General features: G+C 38.4%; 1 protein-coding gene across 8 annotated transcripts in view; it reads left to right on the forward strand.

Moving 5' to 3' along the window:
* Positions 1 to 20912, forward strand: part of LOC134541156 (deformed epidermal autoregulatory factor 1) — a 64189-nt gene that overhangs the window by 21994 nt on the left and 21283 nt on the right. For all 8 annotated transcript variants that reach the window (XR_010076561.1, XR_010076562.1, XM_063384374.1 and 5 more), the window contains 5 exons: positions 1390 to 1452; positions 4539 to 4685; positions 8904 to 9049; positions 15187 to 15286; positions 17168 to 17312. Coding sequence is in view for 6 of the 8 variants with exons in the window: in XM_063384374.1 (XP_063240444.1) it covers positions 1390 to 1452; positions 4539 to 4685; positions 8904 to 9049; positions 15187 to 15286; positions 17168 to 17312 (601 nt within the window). In the remaining 2 variants the exon portion in view is untranslated. The remainder of the gene's footprint in view (positions 1 to 1389; positions 1453 to 4538; positions 4686 to 8903; positions 9050 to 15186; positions 15287 to 17167; positions 17313 to 20912) is intronic.

Below are 20912 nucleotides of genomic sequence, written 5' to 3' on the forward strand. Positions count from 1 at the left end.
ACCGAGGTGACGAAACACCGCGACTTGTCTGCCGCGCCGAGGATTCGACCAGGCTGGTTGTCCAAGCTTGCCGATTGCGAGACTTCGGGGGGAAGTCACCGGGGGCCGAATGTCTGCTCGCCCCTCGCAAGTCTGGTCACGAAACGGCTTCGTGTGACGAGACTTAGTACATGACAGCAAGCGGGGGTTATGGGACCGGGGTGCTTCAAGCAGCATTCCAAGTCGCAACCAAGCATTGGCGAAGCTGTGAACCGGACGGGGGGGGGGGGGGAACACGCTGAAAAAGAATTGGCCCGGCCGTACACTGGGCTGAATAAAATGGCAGGCAGCAAAGAATTCAAGTAATAAAAAATTTAAAAACTCAATTATTTTAAAATTAAAAAAAAAAAAAGGTGCCTATAATGCACATGATTGGCACAACAGGCCCCACTCGGTTATCTTGAGTAGTTTTAATTTACATTTTTCCCAAAGCTCTGCGCACACCATGTGTGTGTGTGCCCGGGCAGATATCACCCTTAAGTTTTGGTCTTGCATACAAAAAAAAAACTTCAAATAATAGTAACATGTCATATGAAGTCCTAAACTGGAGTATTCCCTGATTGATTGTGATTTAATGTTACAGTTTGCTGAAAATGTTAGTGGTACGTAGGAGTTGCCTTCGTGCAATTAATTATGTATCCAAACGAATTATGTGCCATCAAGTATTGGAACTTATGTACTTACAGTATTTCTGGGTGGTTGTTACAAAAAAATAAAGTAAATTAAAAATTGCAAATACTGATAGATAATAAAAATTGCAAATACTGATAGATAACCTTTGATATTTACAATGTCAGCTTTTATTCTTCATACCTATTTAAGCATGTTGTTATATAAATAAAATAAAATTTATTTTTTATTCTAGTAACTTGATAATGAATAAAAAACCATACTAATAGTTTTTTTTCCTTGTACGTTATTTTGTACACTTTGACACCTAGATTTGGATTTGAGGGGTGTATTGGAAGTACATTTTTAGGATTTGTACTCGAGAAAATTGGGATTTGACTCATCACTAAATATTTTCTTTGGTGGCTTGTTTGAATTAAGTCTAAAGCGCAGATTATATATGTGTGTGTATGTATGTGTATGTATGTGTGTGTATTTATATGTGTGCGTATGTATGTATGTATGTGTATTTATGTGTGCATATGTGTATGTATGTATATGTGTGTATGTGTATGTATGTGTGTGTATGTATATGTATGTGTGTATATGTATGTATTTTGACCCATCACTAAATATTTTCTTTGGTGGCTTGTTTGAATTAAGTCTAAAGCGCAGATTATATATGTGTGTGTGTGTATATGTATATTTAATTGTTTAATTGCTTAATTGCTTGTTTTCCAGGGTTCCCCGACGGTTAATGACCGGCAAGCCCCGATCCAGCACTATGTGTTGGGAGGACCAGTCGTGAGTAGCTTCTCTTCTAAGTTAACTTGAATGTGTGCATTTGTGCGTTTCAAAACTCACAAGTTGTCGCTGCAACAATTTAGCGTTATTATTCCCTGAAGTGATTGCTTTTTGGAAGTACGAGGTGCATTCCTAAAGTAATGAGAAAGTGATCTTGGTACCGTCCACTAAGCCTTGGGGCTGGTCCCATCAAGGGTGCATGGAAAGGGGGGGGGGGGAAGAGTCCGGTCATCCTTCAGTAGCTTTGTGACCTATAGTCAAGTGAGTTTCAGTTATTCGTGTGTGTGTGTGTGCGCGTTGTTTCGTGGCCGTCACGAGACAAGAAGCAGGCGTTCCCTCGGACAGATTCATGCAGTTAAAATACTTGCTCGTAAAAAATGTACCGACGCTCCCCTAGTCGTGCTGCAGTCTAGATCCGGCTCCCTGCAATTTTATTTTCCCCGAGCTGAAATTGTGTCTCAAAAAAATTATCGTTATTTAAAGAGTATTGGCGCAACACCCACAGGCACACACAAACACAAACACACACACACAGCAATCTGAAAACAGACTGACAACTGCCGGTTTGGTGCGCAGACTTGATCTCTTTCAGTAGCGTAGCCAGGATTTGTATGGGGAGGGTTAAGAAGCATGGCTCCCCCGTATTAAAGCGGGGGGGTGGGGGGGGAGTTTGTCCTCCCCCGGTATAATTTGGATTTTAAGGTGTAAAATAGTGCTATTTGAGCATTTTTTGGTACTTAACTTTAAATATTGTAATGGTAAAAATATTATTAATATTTTAATAAAAAAATTGTTTGATGAAGTAAGAAATTAATTAAAGATATTTTAATCAATCCAAGTGCCTTGTCCACGTCCCACTCAAAATCATAAATCATGCTCAAAGCTCGACAATACAAAAAAAAAAGGAATAAAAATTGTTGGGTTTCGGCAGAACTGGACTATTCCTGGAAACAATTAGCTTTAGCTTGAAGAGTTACCCGGTCACCACCTGCTTATAATTACCGCGCTGGTTAAACACAGTAGGTGTAATATATTTGAAAGCTTGGGACCCGTCACGGCGTCACAACCTTATAGCTTCTGCTCGTGACAGTGGTAGGGGAAGGGAAGGAGAGAATCGGTAGGGCTCACTTACTCTTCCCCTCCAGTGCAGTGGCCGGTGATAGCAGTAAGACACCCTGGCTTTTAGCTATCCTGCTTTCAGATAAGAAAAAAAATAATGGCTTGGTGGGGGGGGAGGGGTTTGAACCCCTAAACCCTCCCCCCCACCCCCCGGCAATGTCACTGCTCTCTTTGCCCCTCCTGCATCCATTGTCTCGCCAGGGGAGAGTATCAAATGAAAGTAACATTAGCGCACAATAAAAACTAAATTTTTTGCTTATGCTGTAAATTTTGAGTAACGAAAGAACCGGGAATTTTTTTTTTTTAAATTCCAGGTTTTTTTATTATATCAAAAGTACTGGTATTTCCCAGTTCTGAACTCTAGGAGGGACACACTACCCTCCCCTACTCCCATTTTAAGGTAAGACAGTAAGCTTTGGCTCTGTTATATTGCTTACATATTCTTATTGCTAACGTTATGAAAATAGGCAATATTTATGTGTTAAAAGTACATTTCCTAATGCAGATGGAATTGTGAGATTGAGCATGTTTTCCATGTGCTGAAAATTTCACTCCACTTATCAAATTTCCTTGCCTCCCTGCCTCCTCATCCTCTTCCATGTTAACCCTTTGAACTCCTTTGTGTAGCCAGGTCCACGCATGTTTAATTTTCCTATTCCGATCATCTGTGGAGTCTGGCTCCGATTTCTGCAATTACGGTGCGTAGGACAATGTCATGTGATTCATCAAGGGACTCGACGAACAATGTCACACGATTCATCAAGGGACTCGACGAACAATGTCACACGATTCATCAAGGGACCCGACGAACAATGTCACACGATTCATCAAGGGACCCGACAAACAATGTCACACGATTCATCAAGGGACTCGACGAACAATGTCACACGATTCATCAAGGGACTCGACGAACAATGTCACACGATTCATCAAGGGACTCGACGAACAATGTCACACGATTCATCAATGGACTCGACGAACAATGTCACACGATTCATCAAGGGACTCGACGAACAATGTCACACGATTCATCAAGGGACCCGACGAACAATGTCACACGATTCATCAAGGGACCCGACGAACAATGTCACACGATTCATCAAGGGACTCGACGAACAATGTCACACGATTCATCAAGGGACTCGACGAACAATGTCACACGATTCATCAAGGGACTCGACGAACAATGTCACACGATTCATCAAGGGACTCGACGAACAATGTCACACGATTCATCAAGGGACTCGACGAACAATGTCACACGATTCATCAAGGGACTCGACGAACAATGTCACACGATTCATCAAGGGACTCGACGAACAATGTCACACGATTCATCAAGGGACTCGACGAACAATGTCACACGATTCATCAAGGGACTCGACGAACAATGTCAAACGATTCATCAAGGGACTCGACGAACAATGTCAAACGATTCATCAAGGGACTCGACGAACAATGTCAAACGATTCATCAAGGGACTCGACGAACAATGTCACACGATTCATCAAGGGACTCGACGAACAATGTCACACGATTCATCAAGGGACTCGACGAACAATGTCACACGATTCATCAAGGGACTCGACGAACAATGTCACACGATTCATCAAGGGACTCGACGAACAATGTCAAACGATTCATCAAGGGACTCGACGAACAATGTCACACGATTCATCAAGGGACTCGACGAACAATGTCACACGATTCATCAAGGGACTCGACGAACAATGTCACACGATTCATCAAGGGACTCGACGAACAATGTCACACGATTCATCAAGGGACTCGACGAACAATGTCACACGATTCATCAAGGGACTCGACAAAGGTCCGAAAGGGGAACCTGTGGTCGGCACGCCTGGATGGGAGTGGGAGCTCGGAGTGTCGGATCTCGGGGGGGGGGGAGCATTGCTGCGTGCGACGCCGTTGTGAGTGAGTGCGTGTGTGTGTGTGCGTGCCCGCAGAACGGGGACCTCAAGGGCGCGCACATCGTGATCCAGAGCGAGGACGGGGCCCAGTCCTCCCAGGGGGCCTCCCCCGGGGTCCGCGAGCAGAACCACGGGTCGTGGACAGAGTTCGCCAACCTGGCAGTCCTGCCCGTCAGGTGCAAGGTAGGGCAGCGCACGGACGCCGTCTCGCGTTCAGCAGTCCGTCACCTTTGAATATATATATTTTTTATATTTTATTTATTTTATTTTTTTTTTATTTTATCAATTTGTTACATGCCTGCCAATGGCCTGAGGCCATGGGTGGTAGGCACGATAAACATAAAAAAATACATATACAAAACAAAAACATGATACAAAATGAATAACATTGAGGACAATACTATAATAACACATACACAAGACAATACAGCAAGCAACTAACAGATAAACCAAGAACAAGTTTCATAATTCTATAACAACAGTAATAATAATCCAGAACCTGATTATAAAAAAAAATTAATAACGGTAGCATCATTAACCTTAAACATATTCAAATTAAATTAAGATAAGAAAAATTGTTTTATATTTAAATTATTTTTTGATAGAGAGACATAGCATCCATGTTTATTAAAATTTGATATAATTCTGTATAATATATCATTTGATTTGCCTAAGGAGCATATACTGTATAGAAGTCGCCAGCCCAGGTTAAAATTTCTAATACGGTTTTGAGGTAGTCGGTTAATTCACCGCCGCAATCGCCACCATCTCTTAGGGCATCGACTTGTGGTGGTCCCTAGCGGACAAGTGTCGAACTCTTCAAACACCCCTTCCCCCTCCCGTTGAACGACCTTGAGCTGCGGTGAATGATTGGCGGGGGGTGCGCGGGGGAATGACAGCGGGTGTCAGTGCTGCGCTCTAACGTGTAAATAACAACTAAGACGATACAGGGCGTTACGGCAGCGCACTGCAGCGGTGAAGTTCCCAAGCTGCTCATCATACGCTCCTGAAAAACGTAGAGTAAATCCTATCCACTCGCGACTTCTATACAGTATATATATTCAAAGCCGTCGCCGCGCCAGAATAATCACTTGTTGTGTGATTAGAGCCCGTCTACAATAGTCCGAGCCTGTGCGTGGTCCGTGTCCTTATCTGAATGTGAGTGACGTCACATTGTCTCACCGAAAACTGCCCTGTCCACAATTGCGATGTCTGATGTCCGAATGTATTGATTTCTAAAGTTGTCACCAGAGCGCAGTAAATGTGCCAAACCAAATGTTTTTTTTTTTTTATTGTTTTGATGCTTTTTAGTTTGAGATTGAACTTATGAAAGTTATAAGTGACTTACAACACCTTCCATTTCCTCCAATAACAAAAATAAACACCACGTTTTCAAACGGGAACCGGAAATTCAAATATCGTGAGTGTTCTGTTCTTTTTCTGTGTCCGAAGTACACAGGTTGAGACAAAAAGTTCAAATTGACGAATGTCTTCGGACCGGGTAGGTTCGGACCTTCGCCCACTTGACGCATGACGTCAGAGGGTCACGTGGACCAATCAGCGACGAGTGTCCTTCGGACACAGTTTAGGACATTGCTATTGTAGACGGGCCATTACTCCCGAATAAATTTGTTACATCTTGAAAACCATGATGTTTGTACAGCGTCCAGTTCATTGTATCTGATTGCTACGTGGTTATGGAGGCGAATTTGGAGAAATAATTTATTGCGTGTAGTTTCTTTGGAAGATTTTCCTGAGTTTTGGACCAGGAAACGTCTGGTCCGTAGTTTAAAAAAAAAAAAAACGATCTCACGCATCAGGCAATTTCGTCTCAAACTTTGACAGTTCGCAAAAGTAGTACCAATGTGATACTTTTTTTCCTTTTATTTTTTTTGCTATTACTTTCTTTTATTTAAGGACTATTTCAGTAGCTCTCTGACAGTTTGTTTTCTGAACAATTTTTACCACAAGATATTCATTCAAATTAATTACAAGCTTAAAAATTTCATGCATATAACATTGTTATGAATACACATGTGTGATTTTTTTACTGCTATTAGATAACACTCAATAAATACAAAAATTGTGATCAAACATAAAATGGAAGAATAACAAATTAGGTATATCTTGATAAATTTGCAGAGATTGCCCTTACATAATAGTAGTAACGAGAAATTGAAATTATGATGGTGGTTTTGTTAAACTTTTCAAAATAAACTGAACAAATTAATAAATAGGGATAAGATTATATGGTGAATTGCGATAAAACCGAAATAACACTTAAAGCATGCCAAAACACATCATGACAGCAAAATGCAAGTTAATACACAATTTTGCACTGAAATTCAAGTTACAGAATTTTATTGCATAATCGTATTACATTTCATATTGAAATCAAGTTTTCTAAGTAAGCATTTGATTTTTATGTGAAGGAAAAAAAAAAGCATTTTTGTTAAGATCAAGTTATTTATAAAAATAAAACCGGTTCATGGAAAGTACATTTATTTAAAAAGTAGAGTATAAAAAACACACCAAACAATTTAAACGAATAAGTTGTGCAAAAAACATTTTTATAAAAAATAAATATAAAAAAGAAAACTATGACCCAAACGTGAGCTGGAACTAACACATATAACTATCGTCTTAGTAGACACTAACCGCAAAAGAGGCGGGCTATTAATTGAATTTTATCCAGCACTATAAAGAGCATGTGCGTTACATGCAATCGGCGAGCTATCAATATCAGACTACGAGCATGCACTCTATACTGCATCATCGTAACCAAACATAGATGATGCCAACTAGTGCAGGCTATATTTTTAAAAGAGATACACAGATGTGACGAGGATGAACGGATAAAGGTTATAACGTTTAGAAAATTTACGTATCAGACAACTTTGTATTTCTGTTTATTAAATAAGTAAGCAGTATAATATTCTAATGAAAATATTCAAATTTAAAATACATCGTTTTGTACGTAAAAAAAGAAGTTTATTTGCAACATATTGTATGAAAAAATAAGGTACATATATCATACCGAGAAAATGGCGGAACCAAAACATTTGACCATATTGGACGGGAAATCGTATTGTGCAAGTTTATCTTAAACGTGTATTGTAATTATTGTATTTTCCCTTTATAACTAACAAACTGCCTGACAGAAACATGAAAACTATGCTTTAACTTGTCATGTTTACTACCTACACAAAGCGCTCTGACTCTTACCATAATGCGAGGTATATGCAAAAAAAAATTTTCTTCCAAATTTTGACTCTCCAAAATAATAGTGCGAGGATTATGCGATAAAAGATAAAACACTGTAATCGAGGAGTTAGTTAGCATTTAACCTAAACTCAGTTCTAATCATAAAAGGGTAATCTTTTAAATTTTAAAATTAAAGAAATGTCTTTTCCAGACAATAAAATAAAAACAATAACACCGAATTCTTCTGTTTTAAAAAACAAATTTGGGCTAAAAAATAGAACCATAAAATCTTGTCTCTACTAGTATATGTAATTTCACATTCTCTAGCGATTTTGAGTATGTCTTTGTAAGTTACAGTCGTGATGAGCATGTCTTTGTAAGTCACAGTCGTGATGAGCATGTCTTTGTAAGTCACAGTCGTGATGAGCATGTCTTTGTAAGTCACAGTCGTGATGAGCATGACTTTGTAAGTCTCAGTCGTGATGAGCATGTCTTTGTAAGTCACAGTCGTGATTAGCATGTCTTTGTAAGTCACAGTCGTGATGAGCATGTCTTTGTAAGTCACAGTCGTGATGAGCATGTCTTTGTAAGTCACAGTCGTGATGAGCATGACTTTGTAAGTCACAGTCGTGATGAGCATGTCTTTGTAAGTCACAGTCGTGATGAGCATGTCTTTGTAAGTCACAGTCGTGATGAGCATGTCTTTGTAAGTCACAGTCGTGATGAGCATGTCTTTGTAAGTCACAGTCGTGATGAGCATGTCTTTGTAAGTCACAGTCGTGATGAGCATGTTTTTGTAAGTCACAGTCGTGATGAGCATGTCTTTGTAAGTCACAGTCGTGATGAGCATGTCTTTGTAAGTCACAGTCGTGATGAGCATGTCTTTGTGAGTCACAGTCGTGAGGAGCATGTCTTTGTGAGTCACAGTCGTGACGAGCATGTCTTTGTGAGTTACAGTCGTGACGAGCATGTCTTTGTGAGGTACAGTCGTGACGAGCATGTCTTTGTGAGGTACAGTCGTGTCGAGCATGTCTTTGTGAGGTACAGTCGTGACGAGCATGTTTTTGTAAGGTACAGTCGTGACGAGCATGTTTTTGTAAGGTACAGTCGTGACGAGCATGTCTTTGTAAGTTGCAGTCGTGACGGGCTGTGGTCTCGTGCTCTCGCCCGCACCGGTGCAATTGTGTGTTGTCACAGAACACGAACGCGGAGCTCCACAAGTGCCGTTTCGGCTCGGGCGGCCGGGGGCGCTGCATCAAGCTGGTGGACCACTGGTACACGCCCAGCGAGTTCGAGGCCCTGTGCGGCCGCGCCTCCAGCAAGGACTGGAAGAGGAGCATCAGGTGAGTCTGCCTCCGTCTGTGAAGTCTGTTTACGGACGATAACGTCACGAGAAAACATTGATGGAAAATTGCAAACTCTTTTTAATTTTCAAATCTTATTTACAGTTTTTTTTTTTTTTTTTTTTTTTTTGCAATTTTTATTTAAATAATTTGTTTGAATATAATCACGAACAATTAAGTTAAAAAGCCCGCCTTAACCTGTTCAATATTATAGAACATTTTCTCGCGGGGTGGTTGGCCCGGTTCTTGCACGCTCTTCTCAGGTGGAACATGACTAATTTTTTGTGCGTGCAGCCGGCGTTCCATCGATTTTATAAAGACTTTATCACGTCGAAAACCAGTGCCAATACATTTCTTCAACAGATCTGATAACCGTCACAAAAACCGATTCAATGCTTTTTTGTAAACAATCACAATGCAAGTCTCCAGAAATGTGATATTTGCAAGTATTAAGAGGCCGTGTCAGTAAATTTTTATTTCCAATATTCTGGTCTAGAAGTTCTCTCTTTTAACAGTGAGATTTAGTGGCTTATTCAACCGAAGTAACTGTAACCGCAGCGCGTGATAAAGCTACTATACCGCCAGATTACTCGACGAAAAATGTATCTGGTTCCTCGACAATCTGAGAGGATGACAATCTGACCGGCGGCTCACTAGGAAATTGCGGATGCAGGGATTCAGAATCAAGAAATCTCACATTTACAACTGTAGTATGAGTCGTATCTAAAAATTTTAATACTTTAAATGTATCGGAATACAATTAATCTTCAAACATGTGGTAATTATTCTTTATCTGGATGTAATATTCCGTGAAAAATAATGTTAGTTGACATTAAAAAGTATACGAAATTCATAGTGTAACGTTTTAAAAGGATAATAACATAAATTCTTATGCTTAGATATTGCATATGCATTACACACAATCTAAATACAATCTCACTTAAGTCAGACTACCTAATTTTTTACAATGCGCCATCATACAGTTTAACAGAGGTAGGAGAACCTCTTATCGATGTTGTTTCAAAGAATCTAAATTTACAAATATTACTATTTATCTTATTATGATATGTATCTTTATGAATAAGAATTTACAAAAAAAAATGAATTGATTACATTACACTTTAACATTACAAAAGACTAAAACACTAACAAAACTTAGTTTTATATATTGCTGTAGCATATTAGAAGACGAAATAACTCACTAGACTAACATTAAGAGGGCTGTATCACAAATTTACTTTACAGAGGAGAAAATATCTTTTAAAGATATTTCATTACCTCATTGATTACATAATACTGCCGTTGATGTGATCGTAGATATAAAGTATTGAAAAATTAGATTTCATTATGTTTATGTAAATATTTAGAAAACGTTATTGCTTATAGATGCTCATTATTTAAATAATAAAGAATCTTTTACTTTTATGTACTGGACAAACAAAATACTTATTAGTTAATAATCTTAGTTGAATAACATCTTCAATTTGTATTGAATTCAATGTACAAATTGAAAATCATGTACAATGAATGCAACTGATTGAATTCAATAAATATTTGATCTTGTGAAACGGCCATAATGGTGATGTAGATAATTATAGATACTCACATGCATTTTGAGAGTCCGTATAAAGCCTATTACAATTCTATAAGTATACATTAAAATGCTTTTAAAATAGACATGTGTAATATAATTAAAACTTGTTTAAATAAGATCATAACAAAAAAAATAAATGAAAATCCTTCAACAGTAAGTTATGTTTTATAAGATTTTAACAAAACACACATACCATAAGAGAATATTAATCATGCCACATAATTCAACACAAAATATTCATTCCAATAGGCGCTACGTAAAAATAACTTCTATTTTTATGCTGATAACTTTGCATTGTTTTATATATATCATTATTTCTAACTTTTAATATTCTCCACACATTAACTGAAATTAAGTATTTTCAGAGCCTTAGCAAATGTTGGTCTGTACCACATACAGTTCCTACGATATCTCTACTTGAAACACATACAGTTCATTATTAGTAATTTCAATTATATTTCCATGAACATAATGAAATTAGTATAGGGCCTAGGTTGTTCACTGTTGAGTACTTCTGAAGTATTTTCATTGTGAGTTAACATACATACCAAATGCCATTCTTCCAGTAAAGTTACAAAGAAGACAACAAGATAATATATGTATAATATATATAATATGTATGTAGTACCATATTTTAAACCCCTATTAAATGAATAATAACTCAATCTCTTTTCTGGACTATTAAGTAATAGTTTTTGATTACTGTTATTTGTAACTTAAATAAAATGACAACTAACAAATTAGTAAAATACATAATTACGTGCGATATAGTGTGACAGTTTTACTTGCACGGCAAATGAATATAATATAATGTCTTATGACAATGTTAACTTTACTCATTATTATGGAAAGAAACAAAATGGGCAGATAAGCATATTCTACGCTGACATTTAAAAATGCTCAATTCAAAATGAACATTTCTTCCCGATGACAAACAAAAAAGTTGTATGGTCGCGAATAATACATTCGTATGGCGTCACATCAGCGGAATATTCCCTTGGCATAAATGTGTGAAGTCTGTGACACAAAAACAAATGAACGAACAGCTTTTTTTTTATCGGATGTGCAATCGGAGACCCTTGGGGTGGTTGAAGAGTGTCAGGTCGGTCGCCAGACCAGATAGTAAAAGCTCAGGGGCTTAGGATAGAAAAGGCCTATCTCCAAATTATTAAGTATAAATGTTGTCATGAAATAGTTAAAGACTTGATTACAACCAGGTTTTTAAACCCATCATGATCATGAAGACACTGATCGTAAGGTAATGTACAATACATTTCAATGGCCTTTTCAGTTTTTGCTAAATAATTATAAATATAAGCAAAATTTCACTGTATCTGGACAAATCAAAATATTGATTATATTTTTTTCATCACAGAAATAATATATGATATGATAACTAAATTTGAAAAAAGCTGTTATGTTAAATGTATTGTATACTTTCAGTAGGCAAAATTTCTGGCCCCTACCTCTTATAGACTTTGAGAAAAACTGCCTTTTAAAATAACATTGATATAGATAGGAGCGCAAATTTGTGACACGGCCTCTTAAGTAGATACACGTATTTGTGTTTTTATTTTAGACCACAAAGTGGTCTTTTTTTTTTTTTTGCAAGTTCTTTGGAAATTTAAGTCAATTCTGACCCAAATTTTTACAACTTTTTTCCTTCGAAATATCAATAGAATCATGTTCATACAGCACTACAGCTTATCACTAGTATCAGCAGTATGAAGTAACGCACGCACAGAGAAATTATATTTTAGTATAAATTGCTATGATAACAATTTAAAAATGGCATAATTTGCTAAAGAATGTAAAATGTTGATTTTTTTTTAGGAGATTTTATTTGGTAGGAGGCAAACTTAACCATTTGAGAAGGAACTAAATACATAATTTTAAAGCTGTTAACAATGTTATTGAGTTACAAAATACATATCTTGTTACTGGAGGCTTAGTGTACAAGTAAAACCTCAAGCCCACCGCTCTCCATTTCCTAGGCCTCTGCAATAGATACATTAAAATTAAATATAAGTATAACTTGTAATTTATGTACATATCGCATGATCGTCGCACTTTTTATACTAAAATAAAGTTTGAAAAGAAGGGGTGTGAGTATGTGAAAGAATTTTTTTTTTGTTTGGTAAAGTTATTCATAAAAACAAAACCTATTCATGGAACGTATATTTATTTAAAATGTAGAGTATACAAAACCACGCTAAACAATTTTAATTAATAAGCCAAGCAACAAATATATTTTGTTCAACTTTAAATAGAAAAATAAAATCCATGACCGGAACGCAAGCCAGAAATAACGCTTCACCATCATTGTAGTACACACTTAACCATGAAAAAGTGTTGGCTATCAAATGTAGTTAACTCGGCACTAGAGATAGGGCGCGCATTGCATGCAATCGGCGAGCTATCGATGTTGATATTTGACGATATGCGTGAGCTCTATTTGGGAATCAATGTAAACCAAATATGAATGATGACAACTGGCGCTTGCTAAATTTTTACAAGCGGTACACAGCGGTGACAAAACAGCAGATAAAGGTTATAACGTTTGAAAAGTCTTTAAAAGAAACTTTACACATAAGAAAACTTTGTATTTATGTTATCCAAATGAATATTAGTTTTCAACTTTAAAATACATCCGCTTATACGGGCAAACTACCCACACAAAGCACTAAGAATCTTAACGGCAAGGCCAAAAACAAGTGGCGTTTATCCGAGAATTTTTTTTCCCAGCCAGGTTTGGTTTTTATAGACGACTCATTGGCTCAAACCAAATCTGCTTTAGACGAAGCTGACGACATTCACATAATAGATTCAGAATTTCCTTGCTTCGATTTGCAATACATTGAATGGATCGAGTTCCGAAATAATAATTTTTGTCTCCATATTTTGACTATATAAAGTAACGGTGCAATTATTGTGCGTGTGTGGTGATCATGCGATGAAACACAGTACACACACAATTCCAGTCTGGATGAACTGTATGTCCGGATGAGCGGGTTCCGAACTGGCGGGAATCTAGTGCAGGGTTGCCGTTTTTACGGACTTTATCCGTTTTCACAGATATTTTGGAGTTATGCCGGATTAACGGATAAGCACTTTGAATCACGGCTATTTTAATTGACGAACGTATGATCATAAATATTTACTTACTGCTCCCGCTCCACTTCATAGATAACATGTCATCAAGAGACACTTCACTTTGCTACATCGTTTCAGTTTTTCTAAGATGATGACAATTCATGCTCTACCTTTTATGTCTGGAAGCATTTTTTTTATCTCACTGATGAAATATACCATGCATCGTAATATCTATGACAGTTGTTGTAGACACTGTGTTCTGTTTCTCTCTTCTGCGCGATGGTGCGTTCGTGCATGTAACGGAACACGCCCAGTAATATTTGTGCGAAGTGATATCTGTGACTGTGTTTTTACAGTCTGTGTTGTTATGCCATGCAATCACGATTTCTATGATGGATTGACGGAGTGTTTACAGTTTGTTGTTAATTTTAAAGTAATTGTTACGTACAAAAAATTCGGCTTGCATCTTTATGGAGATTGTAATTGAAAGAAATGGAAATAAAATGCAAGGCATCTCCAGATCGAACGTTGTATAAACAACAATATAAACGTGAGTGGGAAGTAGAATTAAAGTGGCTGAAACCCGGTAAAACGGTCGCTGTTGTTTAGAAATGCCAATGTTGAATGCATTGTTGCACTGCCACAACCGGACCAAAAATTTTGGGGCTAGAATTCAAACCTACTGATGAGCTAAGAAAAAAAGCTAGGAACCTGAGGAAGTGAAGCAGTTGGAGTGTTCAGGCAAGAAATGCCTGCAAAATACGTCATAGTCTGTGTGTGTATATTTTTAAAGTGATTTTTGTGAGAAGCTCATACTGGTACTTAACTCTTTACATGTAAACTTATCAGTTTTTTTAATCTACATTCATTATTAGGCCTATGCAACTGGAATGAAGGAAAAGCTGATTTTTGAATAAATATGCTGGTTTTCTCCTGTGTCTTAGCTGTAAAAAAAAAGTTGGTGCGAATGAAAAACCTGTTTACAGAAATTTTTTTCTTACAGGATTTTTTATGGTCTAATACAGGATTTTATAACCATTGTTGGTGGCATCCCTGCTCTAGTGTGTGGAATGGTGTTGGTTGACGTGCTCGGTGCTCTGCCGGAAATTAGGGATTCAGGCACGTTTTATTTAAAATTTTGTAATAATAAATATTTTGGTAATTTTTTTTTTTTACTCATCTTATATTTTTACGATCAGGCCCTCAGCCTCTGTTCTCAGAGGCGAGCTAATTTTTTTTTCCCCCAGCCCAATGCTAGGTTAGCAGTCTGGCTGATATTTCTCCCGCCTTATAGGCACGTCGGAGGCCGGTACCTTAATTTCTCCGCATGACTAATTTTGCCTGCAGCGGCTCGTGGAGCAGTGCTGAGCCCTGGATAACTCTGTCACGAATCTGTATAAGGTGGGACGGTGTCGGTTGACGTGCGCTGTGCTCGGTGCCTCGCCCGCAGGTTCGGGGGCCGCAGCCTCCAGACGCTGATCGACGAGGGCATCCTCACCCCGCACGCCACCAGCTGCACCTGCGCCGCCTGCTGCGACGACGAGAGTGCCGTGAGTGTCGTCTGCCCGGGCTCGCCCCCCTTCGTTGAGGGGCAGAGGGCAGCGTCTTCGTGCTGTGTCGTTCCCTGGAAAAGTCATGGGAACTCCACGGTGATAGTATTTTGAGGGGGGGGGGGGGGGGGATCCTGCTTTAGTCTGCCATCACTCGAACGAGAGTGCCGTGAGTGTCGTCTGCCGGGCTCTCCCCCTTCGATTGGGCCGAGGGCAGCGTCTTGCTGTTCGAAAATAACTTGTGCTGTGGCGTTCGCCTCCGTCGTTTTAACGGCAGGCGGGGCGTCTGCACGTCTTGGCAAGTCGGGGAAGTTTACGAGAAATCCTTGAAAAGTCATGGGAACTCCACAGTGATAGTATTTCGAGGGGGGGTAAAATCTTGCTTTAGTCTGCCATCACTTGAACTGTAAAAAGCATTTTTTTTTCCCCTGATCGTTAACAAACTTTTATGTATAATTATTGCAGCTGACTTAACCTAATCAACCTTTTGCTTCGGTACTATTTGTCGAGTGTTTTCCCAGAAGCCACTCTGCAGTACCAATTCTTATCTTTCCCTATGGTTTTATTACATAAAGTGGGGGGAAAAAAATTTCTGTGGGAATCTTTAGTTCTCATTCTTAATATTTGAATTCAATATTCATATTCGAGAATGATTTTGTATTAGTATTTGTTTTTGATTGAATCTAAAAAAAAACTGATATTCGCTCAGCCTAGTTTTAGTGAACAGTCACATTCACTATAAAATGACGTTTGAAAGGTCCTGTTCGAACTAGGCCAGCAATGGTGATGGTGGATGCTGAATTGAATTTATTCATTTTGGAAAATTTCAAAATATGTTAATACTACAAAAAAATTATGGTTATTTAAAATTTTGCTTGTTGAAAGTCAGGGAAATAGCAGGGAATTTTTTTTACCCCAGGTTTGTGTGGTTACCTTAGTAGGGATGGACCATTGTAATCCTAAAATACAATCAAATCATTATTTGGTTTCTAAATTTGATATTTAAGGAAAAAATTGAAAGAAAAATAATTGAAGTTTAATCCAGAAATTCTGAAAGTAGCACCAGTTTAATGTGAAACTTAAATTTCTATGGTTTTGCTTGTTGTGTTGTTTTATTAGGTATGTTAAGAAATTAATTTTAGATTCAGATTTGACAAAAGTTGGATCTGACCTTCACTAATTAGATGTGCAGAATGGATGAAAATTCAAACAAAAAGGGTCTTATAACGTTATAAGCCATTCTTTTATGAATTCTATGACTATAAATACGGAAATTCTCTTGGAAATATTTCTTCAAACAGTGAAAGAACTGCTTCCAGTACATTACAAAAAAAAAGTACCGAAATCAGCATTTTATAGTAACCTGAATAAACAAATGTACGGTTGTTTCTTTACAACTGTGTACAATAAAGTTTTCAGTCCATATTTTTGTGTGTTATGTAAGAGATGAAGCAATCTGTGAAATTATTAAATGTTTTGTATTATATATCAGTATTTTTATATATTTTTTTGAAATCCATTTAGGTACAACTTAAGTGAGTGGGAAATGTCATTTTTTCCAGTCAGTAATAATCAAGAATTATATCGTAGGAGTGCACGGGTACTTGAAATTTTGAGTCGAGTTGAGGTTTAAGTACTTGAAAATTCTCGAAAAATTTGGTCTAAGAAAATAACACCACTAATGAAAAATCACTGATACAAACCTGGAATATAATACGTAGGATTATGTGCCTAGTAATTGTGAAGTTCGTACAACGCAGTTCATTAGGAAACGTGATTAGTTATAACGAACTGATAAAAAAGGTATTTGCTGCAATTTAAGTACTTCAGCATTTAAGTACTTCAGGCATTTGAAGACACCTAGGTTAATGGTCTTTTCAGACTGGTCCAGTTCGTTTGTTCACCCCGTACAAGCGGCGGAAGAGGAAAGAAACTTCTGCTTCGGACGGCGAAGGAACGTCGAATTCGAAAACCAGGTGTCTGGCGTCCAAAGAAGAGAGTTGTGGGGACGCGGAGGACAGCGAGGGTGAGTTGTTGGTCATCGTTGGAGTCCCGGATATTTCGCGGATTCCTCTGGCCTCAGGATAGAATTCAAAGTTATAGGCGTGCTCGACCCATGTTTTTTCTTTCCCATTGGTTGATTTCTTAGCGAGAACATTTTTTATCCTTGTTATTTGGCACTACCTGACACGCTCACTTCTCTCCTGGCTGGACATCGTTGGTTCACGGTCGTAGAGGGGCGTGTCCAGACAACTGCGTGCCAATCACGGACACAGTGCGACAGTGTGTAGGTTTGCATTCTAGCTTGCGACTAAATGAATGTGCGAAAATTCCGTGGCTCTAGTCATCGTGGACAGTGTTTTTTTTTTTTTTTTTTTTTTTAATGTATTTTTGTTTTGCGGCCTGGTCGGGGGCTATGGGAACGTGTCGAACACTTGGCAAATGAAAAAAAGGGGGGTGGGGCTCCTAATGGGTTTACCTCAGAGACAACAATAATGACACTGCTTGATCGGGAGGTGGGGCCTCCTGTGATTGGCCACGCACCGGGCCGTCTGGTCGGCCTCTCTGCCTCGTCTCTACTAGTACCTTGCAACATTACGAATTCATTTACGATGAGAAAAAACCATGAAATTAATGGAAGTAAAATAATTTTGGATGCTACCTCCTTAAGAAGTTTCTAGAGAGTAATATTTTAATGGTAAGGGAAGATTTTTTTTTATGTATCTTGAGGTCCAGTGCTAAATATTTTTAACTTATTATGCAATGGAATTTCTCGTGGTGAGGGGGGGGGGTTTCTTCTTTTCCCTGTACACTCAGTTTTTACTACTACTTTACATTTATTTACATTTTGTACTAGTTAGGTTTTCTGTTACAGTTTTTACATGTGTTTTTTTCATTCCTTTTAAGCTTGCACAGAGTGTCTACCTGCCACAAAAGTCAAGAAAGTCACAAAAAAAATATTCCTATACTGAAGGACAGGTCACAAAAGTGGCAAAAAAAAAATCCAGTCATAAATGGTAACTGAAAGAAACAAAACTTAAATTTTCAGCATCTTTTTGCTAGCCTGAATATTTTGTTTTTTTGAAGTGTCTCTTCAGTTTAAGTGCTCACATTAAATATTAATATTTGTAGACTATCCGCTTTAATCAAATGGAAACTATCTCTAAACATTAATATCTGCTAGTTATTGCAAACGATAGAATTTTCTATTACATAAAAAAAATATAGCCTGTTATATAAATAAGTTGTAAATTTTTTTTTGAAAGGTTTGTATAAAGTCTTGGAATCAGGTCACTGTTTAAATCTTAAGGTCAAGATTGTACAGTGAATTGCGATAAAGCGCAATACCACAGAAAAGAATTTCAATACAACATTCAACACGGGAATAAAATTTAACACACCATAAAGCACCAAAATACAACAAAAACACCATGAAATTAATCAGCCTATGTAATGAAATCTCGACTCAGATTTTAAAAAAATTTAACCTTTTAATATATGAAGTTCTAAATGTAATTTATTTAGCATGGTGTTAATACCAAAATGTTTATACTAAATAGATTTGGAAAATATTTTTGCTCTTTTTGATAATGCAAATTTTACATGAAGACATTAATACATTTTTTCAAATTCAAATATACTTGCTGATTTAGTTTTATTGATCCCAATAGTTAGACATGCTAATTACAAATTCTTAAATTGTAAAAGTGCATCATCAATCAGTCAAAATTACACAGTTTTGGTGAATTTATTGTCACTGAACAAGTGAGTATTCATATTTGTTGTAAGATTGTGCTGTCGTTACTAATGAGAGTTCATAGAATTGGAAACCGTAACTCCGAAATCTCTTGATAATGTTCGCTGTCTTCGCTGCCGTTGTCTGAAGTAGCTTGGCTTCTGGGTTTGTAGCCGCGTCCTTGGCGAATAATTCACAGTCGTTTTCGGTCGACATTTCAGTCGCCATCATCAGGGAGCAGTTATACTCTCTGGTTTTTAAAAACGAAATTGGCCTGATGATAAAACCATTATATTATTGTCTGTACAGTTGAAGGCAGACTACTTGACTGTATAGTTGAAGGCAGACTGCTTGACTGTGTAGTTGAAGGCAGACTGCTTGACTGTGTAGTTGAAGGCAGACTGCTGTACTGTGTAGTTGAAGGCAGACTGCTTTACTGTGTAGTTGAAGGCAGACTGCTTGACTGTGTAGTTGAAGGCAGACTGCTTGACTGTGTAGTTGAAGGCAGACTGCTTGACTGTGTAGTTGAAGGCAGACTGCTTGACTGTGTAGTTGAAGGCAGACTACTTGACTGTGTAGTTGAAGGCAGACTGCTTGACTGTGTAGTTGAAGGCAGACTACTTGACTATGTAGTTGAAGGCAGACTGCTTGACTGTGTAGTTGAAGGCAGACTGCTTGACTGTGTAGTTGAAGGCAGACTGCTTTACTGTTTAGTTGAAGGCAGACTGCTTGACTGTGTAGTTGAAGGCAGACTGCTTTACTGTTTAGTTGAAGGCAGACTGCTTGACTGTGTAGTTGAAGGCAGACTGCTTTACTGTGTAGTTGAAGGCAGACTGCTTGACTGTGTAGTTGAAGGCAGACTACTTGACTATGTAGTTGAAGGCAGACTGCTTGACTGTGTAGTTGAAGGCAGACTGCTTGACTGTGTAGTTGAAGGCAGACTGCTTGACTGTGTAGTTGAAGGCAGACTACTTGACTGTATAGTTGAAGGCAGACTGCTTTACTGTGTAGTTGAAGGCAGACTGCTTTACTGTGTAGTTGAAGGCAGACTGCTTTACTGTGTAGTTGAAGGCAGACTGCTTGACTGTGTAGTTGAAGGCAGACTGCTTGACTGTATAGTTGAAGGCAGACTGCTTTACTGTGTAGTTGAAGGCAGACTGCTTGACTGTGTAGTTGAAGGCAGACTACTTGACTGTGTAGTTGAAGGCAGACTGCTTGACTGTGTAGTTGAAGGCAGACTACTTGACTATGTAGTTGAAGGCAGACTGCTTGACTGTGTAGTTGAAGGCAGACTGCTTGACTGTGTAGTTGAAGGCAGACTGCTTTACTGTGTAGTTGAAGGCAGACTGCTTTACTGTGTAGTTGAAGGCAGACTGCTTGACTGTGTAGTTGAAGGCAGACTGCTTGACTGTGTAGTTGAAGGCAGACTGCTTGACTGTGTAGTTGAAGGCAGACTGCTTGACTGTGTAGTTGAAGGCAGACTGCCCGACCGTGTAGTCGAAGGCAGACTGCCCGACCGTGTAGTCGAAGACACCCTGCTATTCTCCATAGTTGACGACACCCTGCTATTCTCCATAGTTGACGACACCCTGCTATTCTCCATAGTTGACGACACCCTGCTATTCTCCATAGTTGACGACACCCTGCTATTCTCCATAGTTGACGACACCCTGCTATTCTCCATAGTTGACGACACCCTGCTATTCTCCATAGTTGACGACACCCTGCTATTCTCCATAGTTGACGACACCCTGCTATTCTCCATAGTTGACGACACCCTGCTATTCTCCATAGTTGACGACACCCTGCTATTCTCCATAGTTGACGACACCCTGCTATTCTCCATAGTTGACGACACCCTGCTATTCTCCATAGTTGACGACACCCTGC

The sequence above is a fragment of the Bacillus rossius genome, chromosome 18, assembly GCF_032445375.1.
Source record: "Bacillus rossius redtenbacheri isolate Brsri chromosome 18, Brsri_v3, whole genome shotgun sequence".
In the NCBI taxonomy this organism is placed as follows: domain Eukaryota; kingdom Metazoa; phylum Arthropoda; class Insecta; order Phasmatodea; family Bacillidae; genus Bacillus; species Bacillus rossius.